The 18,432-nt window shown below is 45.8% G+C and overlaps 2 protein-coding genes across 16 annotated transcripts in view; one reads left to right on the forward strand and one right to left on the reverse strand.

Annotated features, from left to right (window-relative positions):
- Nucleotides 1-1,421, forward strand: part of Ezh2 (enhancer of zeste 2 polycomb repressive complex 2 subunit) — a 43,374-nt gene extending 41,953 nt beyond the window's left edge. For all 10 annotated transcript variants that reach the window (XM_048786765.1, XM_048786763.1, XM_048786767.1 and 7 more), the window contains one exon: nucleotides 1,091-1,421. In XM_048786765.1, coding sequence (XP_048642722.1) covers nucleotides 1,091-1,151 — 61 coding nt within the window. In that variant the 3' untranslated portion in view covers nucleotides 1,152-1,421. The remainder of the gene's footprint in view (nucleotides 1-1,090) is intronic.
- A 4,676-nt stretch (nucleotides 1,422-6,097) lies between these two features.
- Cul1 (cullin 1) overlaps nucleotides 6,098-18,432 on the reverse strand; it is an 83,261-nt gene continuing 70,926 nt past the window's right edge. For all 6 annotated transcript variants that reach the window (XM_048786759.1, XM_048786758.1, XM_048786761.1 and 3 more), the window contains 11 exons: nucleotides 17,920-17,968; nucleotides 17,469-17,600; nucleotides 16,491-16,608; nucleotides 15,124-15,200; nucleotides 14,662-14,793; nucleotides 11,899-11,991; nucleotides 9,146-9,193; nucleotides 8,987-9,069; nucleotides 8,351-8,456; nucleotides 7,723-7,836; nucleotides 6,098-6,638 (listed from right to left, as the gene is read on the reverse strand). In XM_048786759.1, coding sequence (XP_048642716.1) covers nucleotides 6,558-6,638; nucleotides 7,723-7,836; nucleotides 8,351-8,456; nucleotides 8,987-9,069; nucleotides 9,146-9,193; nucleotides 11,899-11,991; nucleotides 14,662-14,793; nucleotides 15,124-15,200; nucleotides 16,491-16,608; nucleotides 17,469-17,600; nucleotides 17,920-17,968 — 1,033 coding nt within the window. In that variant the 3' untranslated portion in view covers nucleotides 6,098-6,557. The remainder of the gene's footprint in view (nucleotides 6,639-7,722; nucleotides 7,837-8,350; nucleotides 8,457-8,986; nucleotides 9,070-9,145; nucleotides 9,194-11,898; nucleotides 11,992-14,661; nucleotides 14,794-15,123; nucleotides 15,201-16,490; nucleotides 16,609-17,468; nucleotides 17,601-17,919; nucleotides 17,969-18,432) is intronic.

Here is an 18,432-nt window from a genome sequence, read left to right on the forward strand (position 1 = left end):
GTACCTGCATTATGAACTGCACAAAAGCTGTTTTTCAGTCTTGGATAGATCTGCTGGAGGGGCATTCTTTTGAGGGCTAGTCACTATTCTGGGCATGGGTGGGGAGCTGCTTACACTGCCCTGGTAGTACACTTTATTAATTATACAAGTAATGCTTATTTTTAAAATACAATAAAATGCAAGCAGAAAACGCTGTTTTTCACCTTGATGTTGACAGCTGGGTGTGACTCCTGGACTTTTTCAGGTCGCATAGCATCAGCATACTTGTAATACACCATTATTCAGTACTTGGGAAGGAACACTGTTGGCAGATAGCCACCTGGTTGCCTCATGGGTTCTTTACAGGGAAGTAGCTGTTGGGATTTTGAGAGATGCTGCCACTCTGCTGGTTTACACCATCAGACTCTGGGGTAAATGTGATAGCACAAGTAATATTTATTTACATGTGATCGAAGATGTCTAAAGAATTCCTGAGACTGAATAGGCCCACATGTCCCCAGTTCTCACGGCAGCCTGCTGCATAGGCAAAGGAGAACTGAATGAAAGATCTGAATAAGGGTTCTTCTCCTGCCAGAAGCTTTGTTTCATGCTTGCTCTGAGCAAGTGCAGTGGGCAGGTTTGGGGTGGGAGGCAAAGCTGCCCAGTGCCCCCAATTGGATATGGCTGGAGGCTCTACCAGCTGGTGGGATTCAAAAGTGCCTTTCTTGGCATGTGCTAGAGTCCAGGTCTTTCTGCACTTGGCTGTGACCAGAGGGCTGCTGTTCAGTAGAGGCTTTAGATCTTCCCAGATCACTGTTCTGTCTCCATTTTGCTTTCTAAGTATCAGAACCCAAACATCATGATGTAGAGCTGCCCCTGGGGCAGTTTGCCAAGGCACCCACCAGGAGGGCAGGGTGGAAGGCTGTAGGATTGCTTGTAGTCAAGGGTTTGTCCACTTCAGAACTTGGCAGCTTCTCAACTAGATGACCAGTGGCACAGTCTTCATGCCTGCAGCTGTGTAATTGGGGGTGTGTGTTCATCAGGCTTGGTTGTGTTCATCTCACCACATTTATTGGCTACATGGTCATTTCCTTCTTTCATATTGTTTCAGATACAGCCAGGCCGATGCCCTGAAGTATGTGGGCATTGAAAGAGAAATGGAAATCCCTTGACATCTGCTACCTCCTCCTCCCTCTCCTCTGAAACAGCTGCCTTAGCTTCAGGAACCTCGAGTACTGTGGGCAATTTAGAAAAAGAAAATGCAGTTTGAAAATTCTAAATTTGCAAAGTACTGTAACAGTAATTTATAGTAACAAGTATAAAAATCAACTTTTTATTGCCTTTTCACCAGCTGCAAAGTGTTTTGTACCAGTGAATTTTTGCAATAATGCAGTATGGTACATTTTTCAACTTTGAATAAAGAATACTTGAACTTCTTGTTGTCACCTGTCATCAAGCATCATCAACTGAGTCTAGAAAGGATTGTCTCCACTGGGAATGTCTTAAACATTACTCCTTGGTGCTGTCACTCTTCTTATTGCCTGTTGGCATTACAAGCAGTTATTAATTTGCCTAATTACAAAATACATATTTATAGATTATATAACACTGACAGACATCCTGGGGATTACTGTAAAGAGTTTGATTTTAGAGAAGACCAGGGTGCGATATGTTCCAACCACCTGTGTGTCTTAGAGAAAATTAGCCTGTGACTCAATTTTCTATGGGACAGTAATTGAACTAGGTTCTTTATTTTTTTTTAGGTATTAGGGATTGAACCTAGGGGACCTCTACCACTGAGCTCCATCCTCAGCCTTTTTTGAGAGAGGCCTTCTTACAAGCCTCCTGCCTCAGTCTCACAAGTTGCTAGGATTACAGGTGTGCACCACCATGCCACAGGCTAGACTGAATGGGCTTACATCTAAGTATGTAGCCATATCCATCTGGATACACTTGGAAACACAGCAGTGACATTTGGGATTCCTGAACTACCTACTAAAGATGACAAGTATAACCAAACTGCACTTTTACATCTTGAAGGAGTTAAAACAAGCAATCCTCTTAAAGTCCCATGAGATGGGGTTCCTGTACCTCTTGTGTGTGGCCTCAGCAGAAGTGGTGACTTCTCGACATCCTCTTGGAAGCACTGGTTATCATGAGGCCCCTCACAAATGGCTAAAATTGGCCCATGATGTGTCCACTATTTAGGCACCATATTGCCTTTGCTACATCTGGATGAAATTTTTATAATGGGGTAATAGTTAACATGGAGCCTGATTAAAGCTGCCTCACCTTGCCTTCCCATTTGCTAGACTTCCTCTGGTTTACCTTACATCTGCGCACAGGTCACAGCAACTTGAATCCTTAAGTTGGTTTGTTATTTAATTTTGGCAGTGAGAATACCTTGTCTTGGATTCTAGCCTTGTGTATGTTGCTCTTCTGTCTCTTGCAGTTTTCTAGCGACATTGTTGATATAATTTGTCTAATGGCCTCTCTGCCCCTTGGAAAGGGTACCGTACACTGCACTCCATAGACTTCTGCTGACTGATTGTAACAGAACAGGGGTTCCAGTCCCTGTCATTGGTTGCCTCTTGTTCCACCTTTGGCACTCTCATGACCCTAGGCAATGAGAGCATTTGGCCTCTGAAGAGGTGGTTCCTCTATTGTTGTTTAGGTCATTTTTTCCTTTAGATAATCTAATGTCCTTGTTTAGACGTAAGCAAATGGAACATATCTATACATTAACACGTGCGCCTGTTCAGAACACCTCAAAGATCATTCGGCCCTTACAGTACCTACCCTCAGCTTGTTCCAGTCAGCACGGCTGCCCCCATCCCCTGGTGCAAGTAGCTGGGGGCGAGGGCTTGAGACTAGCGAACTTCTGCTTAATAGAGCAGAGACCCAAATGCATAAGAAAGCACAAGTTACACCCAGGGAGCAGTGTCTGGTGTATATCATGAACTGCTTTCCTAATGTTCTCAACAACTTACTGAGATTTTGTGACTAGAAAGGTTTGGCATAATCCCTATTTGATATATCAGAGGTCATGTTAAATCGGGTCCTGTCAGTGGTGGACTTGGGCCTGTGTGTAGTGGGGGGAAACATAAACATGGGGCCTGATGCTAGTCAGCACCTCACCTACACTCGAGGTCAAGGCACCAGAGCGTGACATTTCTGCGCAAGTTCCTTCCAATTCAAAATGCCTGAAATTTCTATGGAAAAAAACACGATTATAGTCAATCACCTTGAGCTGTTGCTTATTTTCCAATATTGTTGACTCGGCCTTGCTCCAGCCAGCCCTCATGGTATATTCATTGAGTCCTGACTGCCCCTCTGCCCAAGATGGCAGTTTTGAACTCTGGCGTTGATCTCAGATTAGATGAGTGGCTCTTGCTGGGCACCAAGGCCTGAGGAGCTGTGCAACAACTCCCACCAGTCAATCTACGTAAACTAACAAGTCGCGTGATTTAAGCAAGTAGCTTTAAGATCAGATTAGAACCAGAGTTGAGGATGGGGCTCAGCATGCACAACGCCCTGGGTTTAATCCCCAGCACTGCTCCCCTGCTCCCAGAAACGGATGAGAATGTGAACCTTTCCAAGGAGCCTAAGTATTCTTTTAAATCTTAATGGAATTAGTAGAAATTTGTTTGTTTATACACCCAGCCCTAAAGATTCCAGTGAGAGCTATGTATACTCTAAGACATCCATAATGTCCACACTTACCTATTAAGATGAAGTCATTATTGGTCTGCCTCAGGAACAGGTGCTTGAACTGCACAGTTAAGATAATATATAAAAAAATCATACAGTTACTATGATTCCTTTAAAAAGGGGGGGTTAATTCAAACATTTTAAGTTACCATGGTCCCCTCCCCTCAGTAAGGTATGGCAAACTCTAAATTTAAGAGGAAAATTATAAGCATCTTAAAATGCTCCAAAATATTTAGGATTCCAGAGTCCTGTTGGTCCTATAGCAGCTATTCTTCTCTTTTCTTGTTCTTGTTCATGAGCATTAAGAGCCTGCTGGGTTCCTATACTTTAGTGGGCCTGGCCAGCAGTCCAAGTCCAGCAGAATCTGTCAGGCTCTCAGCTGCTGAGGCTGGCATGGTCTTTAGGTCAGAGGGAATGGTCCCCCAGGGATTTTCTTAGTTCAAACCCTAACTCTGATAAGACCAGAAACTGATTTTGTTCAGCAAGCCCAATGGCAGAACATAAATTTATCAAGGAGGTAAAGTTGACAGACGAAAAATAAACTTTTGTTGTCACAATACTTTGTTTCCAACCTTTTGGGCCATCATTCCCAGATAATAAGCACTGTCAAGAGTGGGTGACGGCCACTCCATAGGCTCCTGCTGTGGTATCCAGCTGCAAACATCACCACCCAGGATTGCTACAGCTTTATAAAAAAGGCTCCCCTGTGGCCTCTAAAAGTGATGATACAGGTAACTCGTGAGATGTGAGGGCTAAGCCACAAGTTTAACTAGTTAATAGTAACTCCTCAAAAGCCAAATCACAGTGACAGTATCATGGTAAGAATCACAAGTGAGAGGTGAGTAAGAAGGTTGAGAATCCCTTGGTGAGGGGAGGTGACACTCGTGTGGGTTGCCAACTCAGGAAGCTAATCCAGGTCACTCCTCAGGGCAGGGCACAGACTTCCCTGTGGACTGCATGCCATAGCGCCAGGCCTTTGCTTTCAAGCTGTTACAGAAGACTGCTATTTACTAGATGGTCCTGAAAAGTAAACCCCACAGAACGTGCTTTTCTAAATGCTGGAAATCTGTTAAGCAACCATTTGGGCCTAAAGGTGACTCACTGGAGCTCAACCCTCTTGGCCTGTTAGGATATGGTATGGTTGAGTAAATGAAGGCAAAGGACCTGGAATGGCATTTTCTTCCCATAACAGTACATTTATCCAGTACGAAGGGGGCAGGTTCGAGTGTGGGTCTGAAGACAGACGGAATCGGTGCCTGACAGAGCTGTCCCTTCACGTGTTCAGCTTTGCTTACTGTTAAGCAAAACAGAACCAAGGCACTTACCCAGGGCCGCCTGATCCTGGAGAGGTGAAGACTCCAGCAACCTCCTGAGGATCCTTTCCACTGTTCACGGACTCACACACAAATTCTCAAAGTTGTTGTTTCTTTACAGAATTTTTCCCAGAGATAGAAAAGGAACAGTTACAAGGAAAAGCAAACTGTGAGCACCACTCCCAATTGACGTTAAGGGGCGCTTTTCCAGTCCTTCCCCTGGAGCCTGAGGGCACTTAAGGGTTGGAGAAGGTCCCACTGCAGCTTGTGCCTGGCTTACCCACTGGGACACACTGGAAGTGTGCATGCGTCATGAGCATTAAGAGCCTGCTGGGTTCCGAGGAACCCCAAGCACTGCTGCTCACTTTAGTCGGCTGCGCCTCCTCCCACTCTGCTAACTCAACCTGGTAAAGGGAGGATGTCCAAGCATTTGAGACATTCTGAGCTTCCATGAGGAAAATGAAAGACCTGGCTAGGGAGCCTGGCCACCTCCTCCCCATTCTTCTGGCCAGAAAATGAACACAAACCAGACCTAAGAATGAGAACCAAGAAGGAAGCTAGTGAGGAGCAGATGTTCAACAGCCACTGAGGGGTGCAGGACACCCAGGATGTGGCCCCATCTGAGGTGGGTGTGCAGCCTGAAACTCAGCTTGAGGTCTCCTTTGGGGACATGCTGGGAAGGTGCTCCATACTCATTGGAGAGGAGGAGGTACCCTTAACTCACCTCCTGTTGACCTGTTCGATTTGGCAGTTGAGGTGGGACACTGTAGAGCTCTGGCCAGCTCCACCTCCAAATCTCAGCGCCTCTGTTCAACTGTGACAGTCTAGCCCCTCCCCAGAGGATTAACCTGTGAAGTGCTCAGTGTCAGCCAACCGACCTGAGGTCACTGAATTTCTTGCTGCATTCAAGTCACAGGAGGAAGCCTCAGAAATAAGTGTGGGTGTTCAACAAATTGCAAGGGGGACTGATTAAGATCTTAATCCAGAGATGCAGCCCTTGAAGACTACAGGAAGACACGGGGAATATGAAGTTGCACAATCATTATATCTTTTATTTACATATAGAAATTAGTAAAACTTAAAACAAAACCAAATGCAACTTGTACAGAAATCCTTTAATTTTCTTTATTTTCACACATTAAAAAATGAAACACACTATACAAATGGTTTTTCATAGCAGATTACACGTGGGTCCATTCAGACTTGCTCTCAAAGTGCTGCCAACGTTACAGGCGCTGCCTTGGACGACAGCTGTTATCAGGTAGCCAATGTATTGATTTAAATGCAGTAGCATGCAGCCCTCAGCATGGAAGGTTCAGTTCCCCTCTGTTCTTAAATTAGGTTAAATGGCGTTGGTGTCCATATTTACAGACTTGAAATGTATCAGTCCTGAGCAGTTCTGCTGTAAATCCGAGACCAGCTGATGGGAGTCTTGGTCTCGGTTTTAAAAAGGGAGGTCCAAATGGTGGCAGGCTGGCTGCTATGAACTTGACTTGTTTCCATTCTCTCCACCAGAACTATTTGCTGCGGGTCGTGCAGACCCTTCTAGAAGGGTTAAGCCAAGTAACTGTAGGTGTCCTTTTCACCATCGACTCGCTCCAAATATTCCTTCTCAATCAGAATGTCAATGCATTTCTGGGCAGTTTGTTAGGAAAGGAAGAGGTAGTGAACGGGGAAGAAAAACACAAACCACCATCAGAACAGAGGTAGGCTGCCCTCACCAAGGCTCACCCCCTACTTCCCAAAGCTCAGCAAATTCACCCTGCATGTCTGCTTACGGTATAGGCAGCTCAGACGTTGCCTTCGCTGGTGGAATCCCTTCAGTAAACTTGGTGACTCCTCCAGAGCCAGCCCAGAAACCCCCTACCCCCACCCCCTGCAACTGGCACCAGAGGGTATAGAACCTTCTGGGCTACAATTTCCCTTTCTAGCAGTCTCGCTGTCTTAGTCTTAGGTGGGACTTGGTCTCACAGGACTCCAGGAGCCACACCTGGCCTCCTGACTGCTGGGGAGTCACCATCATTGCCACCCTCTGAGGCTCTCCATTGTGGGTGTTCAACAAATTGCAAGGGGACTGATTAACTTATCCAAGTTTTTTCAGAAGAGGAAAGACCTGTTACTATTCTAAACAAGCTCAATTAGAAACAGGCCAAATGCGAGTCAACAGTAGACAAGTAATGAAGGTGTGTGCTCATACCACGGAACACCTGTGCGGGTGAAGATGGGCGCAGGACGGCTAGACGCTGCGGCCTTCAAGGCCCTCCTATAGAGGACGGAGCCAATTCCTCCCGCACGGTGAATGTGTTCTATAAACCAGTTACGTATGGTTCACAACAAGGCCGGCTGCCCTTTGGTGTGAGAAGTCAGATGGACAGTGGTTTGCCGGGGAGAGCGTAGGTCCTGGCCGACTCTGGTTAGGTGGGATGTGTGTATGTATTGGGGAGAGGGGCGTGGGTGCTTCTGGGATGTTGGTGCCCTCTTATTCCTTGTCTGGGTGCCGATGATACAACTGTCTTTGAAAATTGCTAAGCTGTATACTTAAGGTGTGTGTACTTCTCTGTATGAAGATTTCAAGAGAATGTCAAAATTAATCCTACTTCTTTTGTATAACTCTATTACACAGGAGTAAGCCAGTTCCCTCCTTCTTCACAAACCAGCAGTTAATCCACCTCTCCCTCCTCTGCAGTGAGAAGGGAAAGCTGCCGCTGTGGGCCGGTACCTTGATCACTGGGACCCGAGGCTTGAACCTGGAGGACAGCTGGGTGAGGACCTCCCCGAGGAGCTGCTGGTGCTTCAGGACCTTCCTCATCTTCATGATCCTCACGATGGCCGCCTGTGAACAGAGCACACAAACGGATGCTTTGAGCTGCCAAGCTGAGCACTGGAGTTAAAGGCAGCCGCATCAAGGCTGCCCAAAGCCTGGGTCTACGCACAGGCGCAGTTTCCCACGGGCAGCAGGTGTCCTGCAGGTGAGAGGGGGCAGGGAGCCAGTTTATCCGCCCATGTTTCAACTCTAACAAACATTAAAATGTTTTGCTCTTATGCCAACTTCAGTGACAGTCTTGAGAGCACGAAACTGCCCGTCCTTCTCTCAAGTGGCCCGCCTTCCCTTTCCTCTTCCTTCCTTAACTCCGCTGTGTTTATCTGCTTTCCAACATTTAAGGAAAGCGGAGACATAACGACCTCATCCCCTGGACACCAAGCGCCTGGTTCCAGAACTCATCTTTGGCCATTGCAGAATCGGTATTGACCTCGCAGCCACTCACCGTCACTGCCACACATGACACAGCCTGTGCCTCAGCCCTGTCCTGAGGAGAATCACACGTGACATGGCCATGTTTAGTCACCTGAATCAGGAGTTTGCGGTCTTCCTCAATGTTTTTGTGTGTGGTTTCTTGTTCTTGCTTCTGTTCAGTTTTCATTGGCACATTGATGTTAACCCTCAATTTCTTACTGTCAAGAAAACCAAAGAACCCGATCACTACTCTCCCCAAAAAGTGGCAAGGAAGCATCTTCCAATGTTTCAAAAGAGTTTGGCCCCCCTTGTCCCAGGCCGGGCAGAGGGTGTGACATGCCTTCCATCTCGGCTGGGAAGTGTCCTCCCTGAACACCACGCGCTGCCATCATGGGTGGCCTCCTGCTCTGCCAGTAACAGGGACAACTAGTGGCAACACATTACCACAGGACATCCAGGTCCTTGATCTGCTCCCCCAAAGGAGAGGAAGCCGAGACATTTGGACACATAGGCCTAAAAGTTCCAGGCGAGTCATTTAAAAGGGCATTTCTCAAATAAGGAAAAAACCCAAACTCTGCGTCTGATGAAGCACTTTGGACTGCCAACAGAATCCAAGGCCGCCAGCAGGCTTCGAGCTGGCCCCACCCAGCCTTGCGCTGACAGCAGACTCCCTCAGTTTGTAATACCAACGAACCCCAGGTGCAAGGGAATCAATCTATGCTCAAGCTGTTCAGTAGGCTTTTCTTACTTTTTATAACCAAGATACAACTTTATTAAGGTGTCCGGCTTCAACTCCACCTCGTCAACATTTGCGTTTTCATCCTCCAGGACCTGGAGGGAAACCACCGTTAGTCTACGGACCTCAGCACAAGTCGACTAGCTGCGGGTACAAAGTGCACAAACATACCAGTAACTTCGACTTCAGTAAAATCTGCAGCACCTGTGCCAGAATGTCCTGCAATTGGAGAGAGAAAGAAAGTGAGCTAAGGAGAATGAGCTCTGCTGTCTGCAATAGCCACCGTGGCAACCCCACGGCCCATGCTTCCTCCGTATAACCGTCCCCGAAGAAGAATATGTCCAGAGGAAAAAGAAAAACAGTGCTTCTCAGAGGTTCTCTAATCCATCACTTCCTCCCACCCTCAGTAAGAGTGGAGTCATTCCCTGATCACCAATAACAAAAGCTGACCATTCCACCACACCTGAGTATCAGAATGCACAGCTGGTTTCTTCCATTAAAGCTACAGGAAGTTTTCATTTCTTAAATGCCTGACAGATCATCTGAGACACTGATCACTGCAAAAGAAACTTGTTTTTTATTTTTTGGTGCTGGGAATAAACCTAGGGCCTTGCATGTATCAGGCAAGCACTCGATACCATTGAACTGCACCCACCCCATACCTCATACCCACCAAAGAACTTCAGCAGCAACACTGGAAAAAAAAGTTCTGTTTATGAACATGCTAGGGCTCAGGGACAGTGACTTGCTGCCAATGTGGCTTTGGTGACTTTAAGCATATTGTGTGGCCTCTCATCCCTAACAGTGAATGGTCTGGTCACTTCCCAGTTTTATGATCTCATGGAACCCAAGGACACCATCAGCCTGGGCACCTCCACCACCCCCTGGACTGTCATCATGCACGAACAAAGGTCTTGCCCACACCATAAGGAAACCATTCTGGCCCAAGGATACACAGGTAAGGCAGGCAGTTCAAGAGGCCTCTAATCTAGTAACTGGCCCAGAAGTGCCAACTATGGCTAGGGTAGGGAAGGGAACAGCAACCTAATACTAAACACGGGTAAAGACTGGCATGGCCTTGATCATGAAGCCAAGCAAAGGCAGCGAGATGGCTGCCCGTCAGCCCCTCCAGCAGCACCAGCCTCCAACTGCCTTTCAGTCGCCTCACTCTGATGTGACAAGGAAGCAGGAAAGGCTCCCACGTACCAAGGAGCGAACCCATCTGCTTATCAGGAGTTGAAGATGTATTTGAGACTAAAATGATTCTCCTTACTTTCTATGAGGCCAGCATTAACCTGAGCCCCAAAATGAGATAAATGTCACTAGGAAACAACAGATACCTTTTATGACTATAATCTAAAACTCCTCAAGAAAACATTGGCTGGGAACCACTCTTCTGAAATACTCGGGAGAAGTATTTCAAATCTCAGAGTGTTTGCATTCTGTGATATTTACATGGACTGTACTGGTTGAACCTCCCTGATCCAAAAACTCGAGATCTTGAACACTCTGAAAACTGAAACTGTCTGAATCTGCGGGTGAATCTCAAAATCCTACAGACCCCACAGTGGTTAAAGCTAGTGAGTGAAGCACGGTGTGAGACCCAGATGTATGTACAACAGCTGTGACCTTATATACTACTAATGCCTAATCAATGAGGTCAAGAGAAAAACTCTACCTACAACAGTGTCAGAATGATCTGTAGGAATACATTTAACAAGAAATGCAAGACTCACATACTGAAAACTATGAAGCACAGGTGAAAGAAACTGAAGAGCCTAACCAGATAGAAAGACACCCATGCTCAGAATGGGAGAATTAACATTGCTGAGGTGGTGAAATATTCCTTCCTCAAAGCAACCTACAGATTTGGTATAATCCCTGTCACGATCTCAACTGCCCCTTTTTAAAGAAATGAACAAGCTGAGCCTGAATTCATATGACAATGTAAAGGCCTCAGAATACCAAAATAATCTTGAAAAACTAGAAAAAAGTTGCAGGTCTCCATTTTAAAACTGTAGTACTACAAACAACAGTAATCAGGACGGCATGGTGTGGCCTAAGGAGAGACAGGGATCACTGGGAAAGAACCCAGAAATAAAGCCACACACCTGTGGTTCATGTCACCACTGCTAACAAGTACAGGTCTCTTTGGGGTTAGAAATGTTCTGGAACTGGACAGCTGTGGTGGCTGTGTAAGCGTGTACACACCCTAACAACCACTGAGTTGCACACTTTGAAATGGGAAGATATGTTATGTGGAATTTTATGGTATTTAAAGTGTCAATAAAAATGACACTAAGAGAAAACTTAATCTAGGTAAGAAAAGTCTAGTTGAAAAGAGATTAAGAACTAGTTAAATGGAGAGAACAGTGTGTGTGTGTGTATGTGTGGGGGGTGGTGATATAAATCAGCTCGACCCGACTGCAGCCAATTTGAGTCATAACAACCTTGGATGCCGCTGTGCAGGCCTCATCTGTTCTCCCCACACAGATTCCAATAAACTCTAAACACAGACAAAACCATTAGCGTGATCTGAGGAACTCCATGGCCCAGACCCTGGTCCTGTCAGCAAGACGTACGTTCTGGCTTGGATGAAGCCACTTGTGCCTGACCATTACAAGTGCCCCTCCTCCTCCCCCAAACTGTGGTGACCATGGCCTTGCCACCACCCAAGACATGCTTGTGTCTCTAAGTCCCCAGTTTCCAGCACACCCTGCTCAGTCGGCCTCTCCTCAGCCTCCTGAAGGGTCATACACTGGGGCCAGGATTTTCCGGAACTCGGCACTTCATATTCATGAAGCAAACTTCTATTTCAAATCAAAGACACCCACCCATGTCCTCTCCCCACACCTTCCTACCACATCCACAAGAACAAGGAGTGGCCCCTGGACACAGTAAACACCGTGGCGCGACAGCAATACCATTTTGATCTGCGTGCTGTCGGTCAGCTGCTGCACAGTGTAGGCGTCCTCTGAGTTGTACTGGAGCAGGATCGCCATCTGAAACGTGGATGCCTTTGAGGCCCCGTGTGAAAGACAGAGAAGAAAAATTTAAATAGTGGGGAAAAAAAAACACACAAACAGCTTTAAGTTTTATGAAACATACTTTTCAAACAGATGCAAAAAACAAAGCAGATCTATTTCAAAGGCAATACAAAGGCTGCAACGTCACCGTTACACACTTTCCGGAAGGACCAGTGGCTGACTACCTTCTCAAACATCACCATGATTTTGAGTTTCCTTCTTCAACGTGCTATGTAATACGCTCTACACACAGCCACGCGCGCTCACCTAAACATGCGTGCACCTGGTACACGGAGACATCAAGCACACATCTTCATGTTTGCTTTTGTACTTATGAGAAGGACATTATTTCTTGGTATAATATCGACATAAAACAACCCGCACAGTGAATCTTTTAATATATATATAATATATAATATATATATAATATATATATTTATAATATATATAATATAATATATATAAGCTTTAAATATATATATAATATATATAATATATATATAATCTTTTAATATATAATATAATATATATATGTTTCCCCTGAGCACTTCATTATGAATGTATTAAAAACGTCTAGTGAAAAGGCAAGAAAAGCCCATGGGGGCTGAGGACCCCCAGGGAGCACCTGATGATGGTGCTCCTGCCCTTCCCTCCCTCCCACAGGGTCCAGAGCTTCCAGTAATGCACAGGACTCCACGCCTGGTCGACGAGAGAGNTTTCTTGGTATAATATCGACATAAAACAACCCGCACAGTGAATCTTTTAATATATATATAATATATAATATATATATTTATAATATATATAATATATATATATAAGCTTTAAATATATATATAATATATAATATATATATAATCTTTTAATATATAATATAATATAATATAATATAATATAATATAATATAATATAATATATATATGTTTCCCCTGAGCACTTCATTATGAATGTATTAAAAACGTCTAGTGAAAAGGCAAGAAAAGCCCATGGGGGCTGAGGACCCCCAGGGAGCACCTGATGATGGACTCCTCTCCTGCCCTTCCCTCCCTCCCACAGGGTCCAGAGCTTCCAGTAATGCACAGGACTCCACGACGAGAGAGAAATATGCAATGACACCCTGGGCCTGTTTCAGGGCACCCACAGCAATGCTTCTGGCCAACTAAAAGATGCCAGTCAGAAATGACCAATGACTCTCCAGAGGGAGGAAGGAAGAGCAAGACTCTGCAAGGCCCCCGAGATGCTCTTCCCAGGACAGTGAGCAGGCTGCCTGGGGAACAGGAAATCCCATGATCTTTCTAATGGCAGTGACCAAAACAAATCTTAAAGGAACGTTGTCCTGGTGTGGTTACACAGGTGTTTTCTTTGGCCGTAATTTAGACTGTATGATTAAAATGCATGCCTTTTATTGTATTAAATGATTTCAATAAAGATGACGTACAATAAAGAATCAATTAAAAACACAGGGAAAAGCACCTTATTTGTTCCTGCCTTAAATAAAACACAAGGACAGGGAAAGAACACATTACGGCTTCAAGCTATGCCTGCTCTCAGCCACCTTAATGTGGCGGATGCACCCTGTGCTAAGCTTCCACCTGGTCAGGAACAGAGCAAGACACCCTAGGTTCTGGGTTCTGCAGTATAAACACATGCATTCTCTGGTGTGTATTTATAAACCAAACTTCCAATTGTAGAGTAACATGTGCTCAAGGTGATAAAGACCTCTGAACCCAGCACAACAGAACATTTACGCATTTAATAAAATTTCTGAAATTTAAATTAATGAATAGCTTGAGCTGCAGAATCCATTTGGAAGTTTCTTAACATTTAAAAAGACTTGCAATTATCTTTTTAGGCTCAGGGCAAAATGATGCCAGACGTTAAACAAGTGGTCACTGTGAAGCCCACCATTCACAAATGCTTGTGAAGAACCTGGACTTATATTTTTAGTAACAGGGACTGAACCAGAGGGGCGTCACCACTGAGCCACACCCTCAGTCTGGTTTTCACATTTTCTTTAGAGACGGGGTCTCGCTGAGCAGCTTATGGACTTGCTAAGTTGCTGAGGCTAGCTTTGAACTTGCAATCCTCCTGCCTCAGCTTCCCTAGCCGCTGGGATTATAGGCATGTGCCTCAACAATCCCACATGTGCCGCTGGGATTATAGGCATGTGCCTTTTAGAACCTGGATTTTTTTTTTTAAAGAGTAAAAGCCTTAAGTGAAATTTTGGCTCTGCTACCTAATAAGCTAGAATCCAAAGAATCAGTAAAATTAACTGGACCTCAGTTTCCTCATCTACAAAATGGAAATATGATTACATAGTTATTGTCACCACATACTCATTTAGTTCTCAGAACTGCTGTAATCATTCTGGGTTATTATTAATACAAAACTGCTCAAAGAGCTGTTATCATAACTAAATATATGAAATTCCAGTTTTTAAGCTACCACCTAAACATCACTGTGTGTCAGGCAGAAACCACATCACATGCACACACCACTTCTCAAGTACAAACACCAACATCCCCGTTCGGCAGAGGGGCAAACTGAGGCTCAGAGTATTGGCTCCTTAGCCAACACTGGTGCAGCTTGTCGGCCCACAGAGACTGGGCTTTTAAACAAGTTTTTTTAAAAACTTGTTTCTAAATAAGAAGGTGATCTTACCTGCAAAGTGTACCTGTTCTTGAAGCAGTTAGTTACCAATTCTCCTTTGGACAACTGATACAACCATGTCAGTTTTCTGCCACTGTGACGGCTGGCGTAGAAAGCTGTGAATCGCTGATAGCTTCGTTCCAACTGGATAAAAGAACAGTAGTATGTGGACTCCACAGCCCACCACATCCTACAGTCAGCATTTCTAGATAAAGCGCCACCCCAAGTTTACAGCATCAAAGCTGTGCATACATAGAAGTCGGGGCTAGAGGAGACTACTGGAAAGTTCTGGAAGCACTGAAGGGTAAAGCCAAATGGGGCTTCCACTTCAAGCCCAGCAGCTGCCATCAGATGTTTATCGCAGGCCCTGTGACTCAGCAGAGTGCCTGGCCAGCAGGGACCATGCCACAGTGGGGCCTGCTGCCCTGTCTATCTCTGCTCAGCCCCAACAGCAGTGGGTAGAGCCATCCTTACCTCGGACGGCAAGGCGAATGTGCAGGACTGCTGGAAGGGCCACGACCCGGAGCTCAGGACTTGGATACTGAAGTCCACTGGGGGAGGGGGTGAAAATTTAGAAATACCTTTAGTCTTACAAGCCAGAACATTCCATTGTTTCAGATAAACACGAAATCCTTAGTCAAAACATGTTAAATGAAGAATCCTGCTTGAATGTAAATTAAGAATTAAACAAACATTTTATTTAATTAAAATTAGTAAAAGACAGAAGAGTCCAAGTTTAAGTTTTACGTGTTATTGTCAAAGAAGAGCCGTGATACCCTGTGCCGTTCTGTTTGCCCACTGTCTTTTTCTGCTGCGCATGATGCAGTCTACCTGCCACCTCGGGTCACAGGCACTGCACAATAGCTTACGGCTTGTGAGGAGACCAAGCTGGGCCCGTGTAACCCATGAATTGTTAACAAGACTTTCACCTTAACAGATGGCAGAAGGCCCACTGGCAAAACTGCCAAGCTTACCAGTGGGTTAGCGTGGTTAGCACATGACATCAGCTGACAATGCTGGCACAAACCTGCCTCCCACCACCACCGCAAGACCCTAAAGCAGGACCCTGACTGCTCTCTCTGGTGCACTGAGTCGCTTGCATTGTCTATAATAGTCCTAACTCTGACCTGAAGTTGCAACGTCTAGTTTGACTCACTGTTTTTCTTGTAATCAAAAAAATTTCTAGGAGCTGGGGTTGTGGCTCAGAGGTAGAGCGCTCACCTAGCATGCGTGAGGTGCTGGGTTCGATCCTAAGCACCATATAAAATAAAATAAAGGTATTGTGTTCATCTATTAAAAAAAAAAAAAAGTAAATATTAAAAAAAAATTTCTGGCCAGGTGCAGTGGCGCATGTCTGTAATCCCAGCAGCTCAGGAGGCTGAGGCAGGAGGATCGCAGATTCAAAGCCAGCTTCAGCAAAAAAGGAGGCGCTAATCAACTCAGTGAGACACTGACTCTAAATAAAATACAAAATAGGGCTGAGAATGTGGCTCAGTGGCTGAATGCCCTGAGTTCAATCCCCAGAACACCCACTCTAATTTTTTTTTCCTAAAAACAACAAAATTTCTAGAATAGATCCAAAGTAAGGTTCAAAATAGGACAAGACAAACAAGCCCATGCACCCCTCATCTGTGTGGGGTGAACTTGGAGGCCAGAGAAGAGAGCCATGCCCAGGCCCCCAGGATCAGGAGGATCGTGTGGTATGCGGGGGGCGGGGGACGGGACTTCCTACTACTCCGTCTCGATGGCTGGCGGAGCACCTGCCACTGTTGCTAATGGTGTTGTTATTTCTCTCTTTGGCTGCAAAGAACCCTGCTTGCAGGAGAACACTTGATACTCACAGTCTAGCGGTTCTGAATTCGTCAGGTGCTTTTTGAACTGCTCATTCAGATCTTTGCTCACACCAATGTCCTGGAACATCCGCTGGAGCTTGGAAGTATACTCAAAACCACACGCTTGCTGAAAGGATCCAGATACTGTTTCACTCATTTGTACAGAAATAGCAACGTGCACAAGGCAATTTCAGAAGAGTAAGAGCATGGCATGACTCAATCACGTCAAACTACTCCCTGAGTTAATAACGTTTAGTTATGTGGTATGGTATAAAAGCGTGATGATTAAAGTTGATACACTGTCACTACATGACACTGTCACTACATGTGAAACAGTGAAATCTTAATGCATACCAAACCACTGTTTCAGCATCCAAGAGCACAGCATCCCCACCCTCAGGTAGAACGCATAGATGATGTGATTTGTCCTTTATCCCAACCCCACCCCCATCCCCAGTGTTGAGGCTCCAGCCACGTGGGTGAAGGTACTCGGAGGGGGCGCCTTTGGGGCAACTAGGTCTAGATCCCAGGCTTGGTGTCCTCTTGGACAGAACTTGTAACGTGCTCTCTGCCAGGTGAGGAGAGGGAGAGAAGGCGCAGCTGTACTCAGCTGGCCAGCAACCTGGTCTTGGAGCTCCACCTCCAGAGTTTTGAGAACCAACTGCTGTTTCCGAAGCCTCTGGTCTAAGGTGTTTGGCTTTAGTGTCTGAGCAGACAAAGACGGCACTGACCCTGATTCTGGGTCATGTGAAACATGCTGAGTCACGGACAGCCCTGGAAAGGCTGGCCGCCCCACCTGTACCCAGGGACAGGGCTCAGGGGCAAAACAGAAAACCCCAGAGCAAACAGCACAACAACCCAGCCTTGTGGCCGGCGGTGGAGTGGCAGAGTGCACTGGGCAACTCCTCTGCCCCTGGACAACCCAGTAAACACGACTGGATGGATGCGGTCTGAGGGCTCAGGGTCTCCAGGAAAGAGGACACTCACCTTGAGCTTGGAGATCATGCTCGCTTCGGCATCATCGCTCGCACTGTTCTGATGAACGAGTCTCTTGGCCAACATCTTCGCGTAGAACTTCTGGAACACATCTTTGTCCTCTATGTACTTGAAGACAACCATCTGACAAAGCCACGAGAGGACGCACTCATGAAGCACGCTCTCAAGGTGGCAGTCCACATGCCAGGACGCACAGTGTGCCTGGTTTTGGCCAGGCCTGTGTGCCAACGTGTATGAAGGCAAAATCCAGCCCAGAGCACTGGCACTAAGCATTTCCGCCAGTCCACTGAAGTACATGGAGCTGGCCTGGGCTTAGTGTCAACGAGGACAGTAATGCCTCAATTTAAGGAATAAAATCATCGATTCAAAATAAAATCACTGCCCAACATACACAGCCTCACAACAACTAGTGAAGCACAGAGGTGGCCGCGGAACGCCTTACCACTTGATTGAGTGTGTCTTCTAGTTCTGCCTCTTCTGGGTTCTTGGAACTGAAATTTTAAAAAAGGTACCATGTTTTAAAACAAAGAGCAGGCGTTTACACAAGCACCACTTGGCCAAATGACCCTATCAGAGAGTGGGCGGAGCGTAAGTGATCCGCTTCCTAGACCAGGCCAGACCTGAGGCTGCCGGAGGGTTGGCCCTCCTCACTGAGGTGACCTGGTAAGCCCCAGTTACACCAAAGAACGGACTGTGAAGGAATATTTAGAATATCCAACAGGAGATAGTTAGGGAAAAAAAAGCCCCCAAGAAAAACATGACGCTATCCTTTAAGATAATCCATTTCAGTAAGTGAGGGTCACTTTTCTGATTGCTTTTTACAGTCTGCTGTAATTTAGCTTTGAAAAAATTAAAAGGTACATCGTTTCCTTTTGGTGGCCTAAGTGCCGCATAGAGGGAGGCATAGACAGCCTGAGAACATCCAGCTCAGAGACTACCTGTCCTTCACTGGCTG

The sequence above is a fragment of the Marmota marmota genome, unplaced genomic scaffold, assembly GCF_001458135.2.
Source record: "Marmota marmota marmota unplaced genomic scaffold, marMar, whole genome shotgun sequence".
NCBI lineage: Eukaryota > Metazoa > Chordata > Mammalia > Rodentia > Sciuridae > Marmota > Marmota marmota.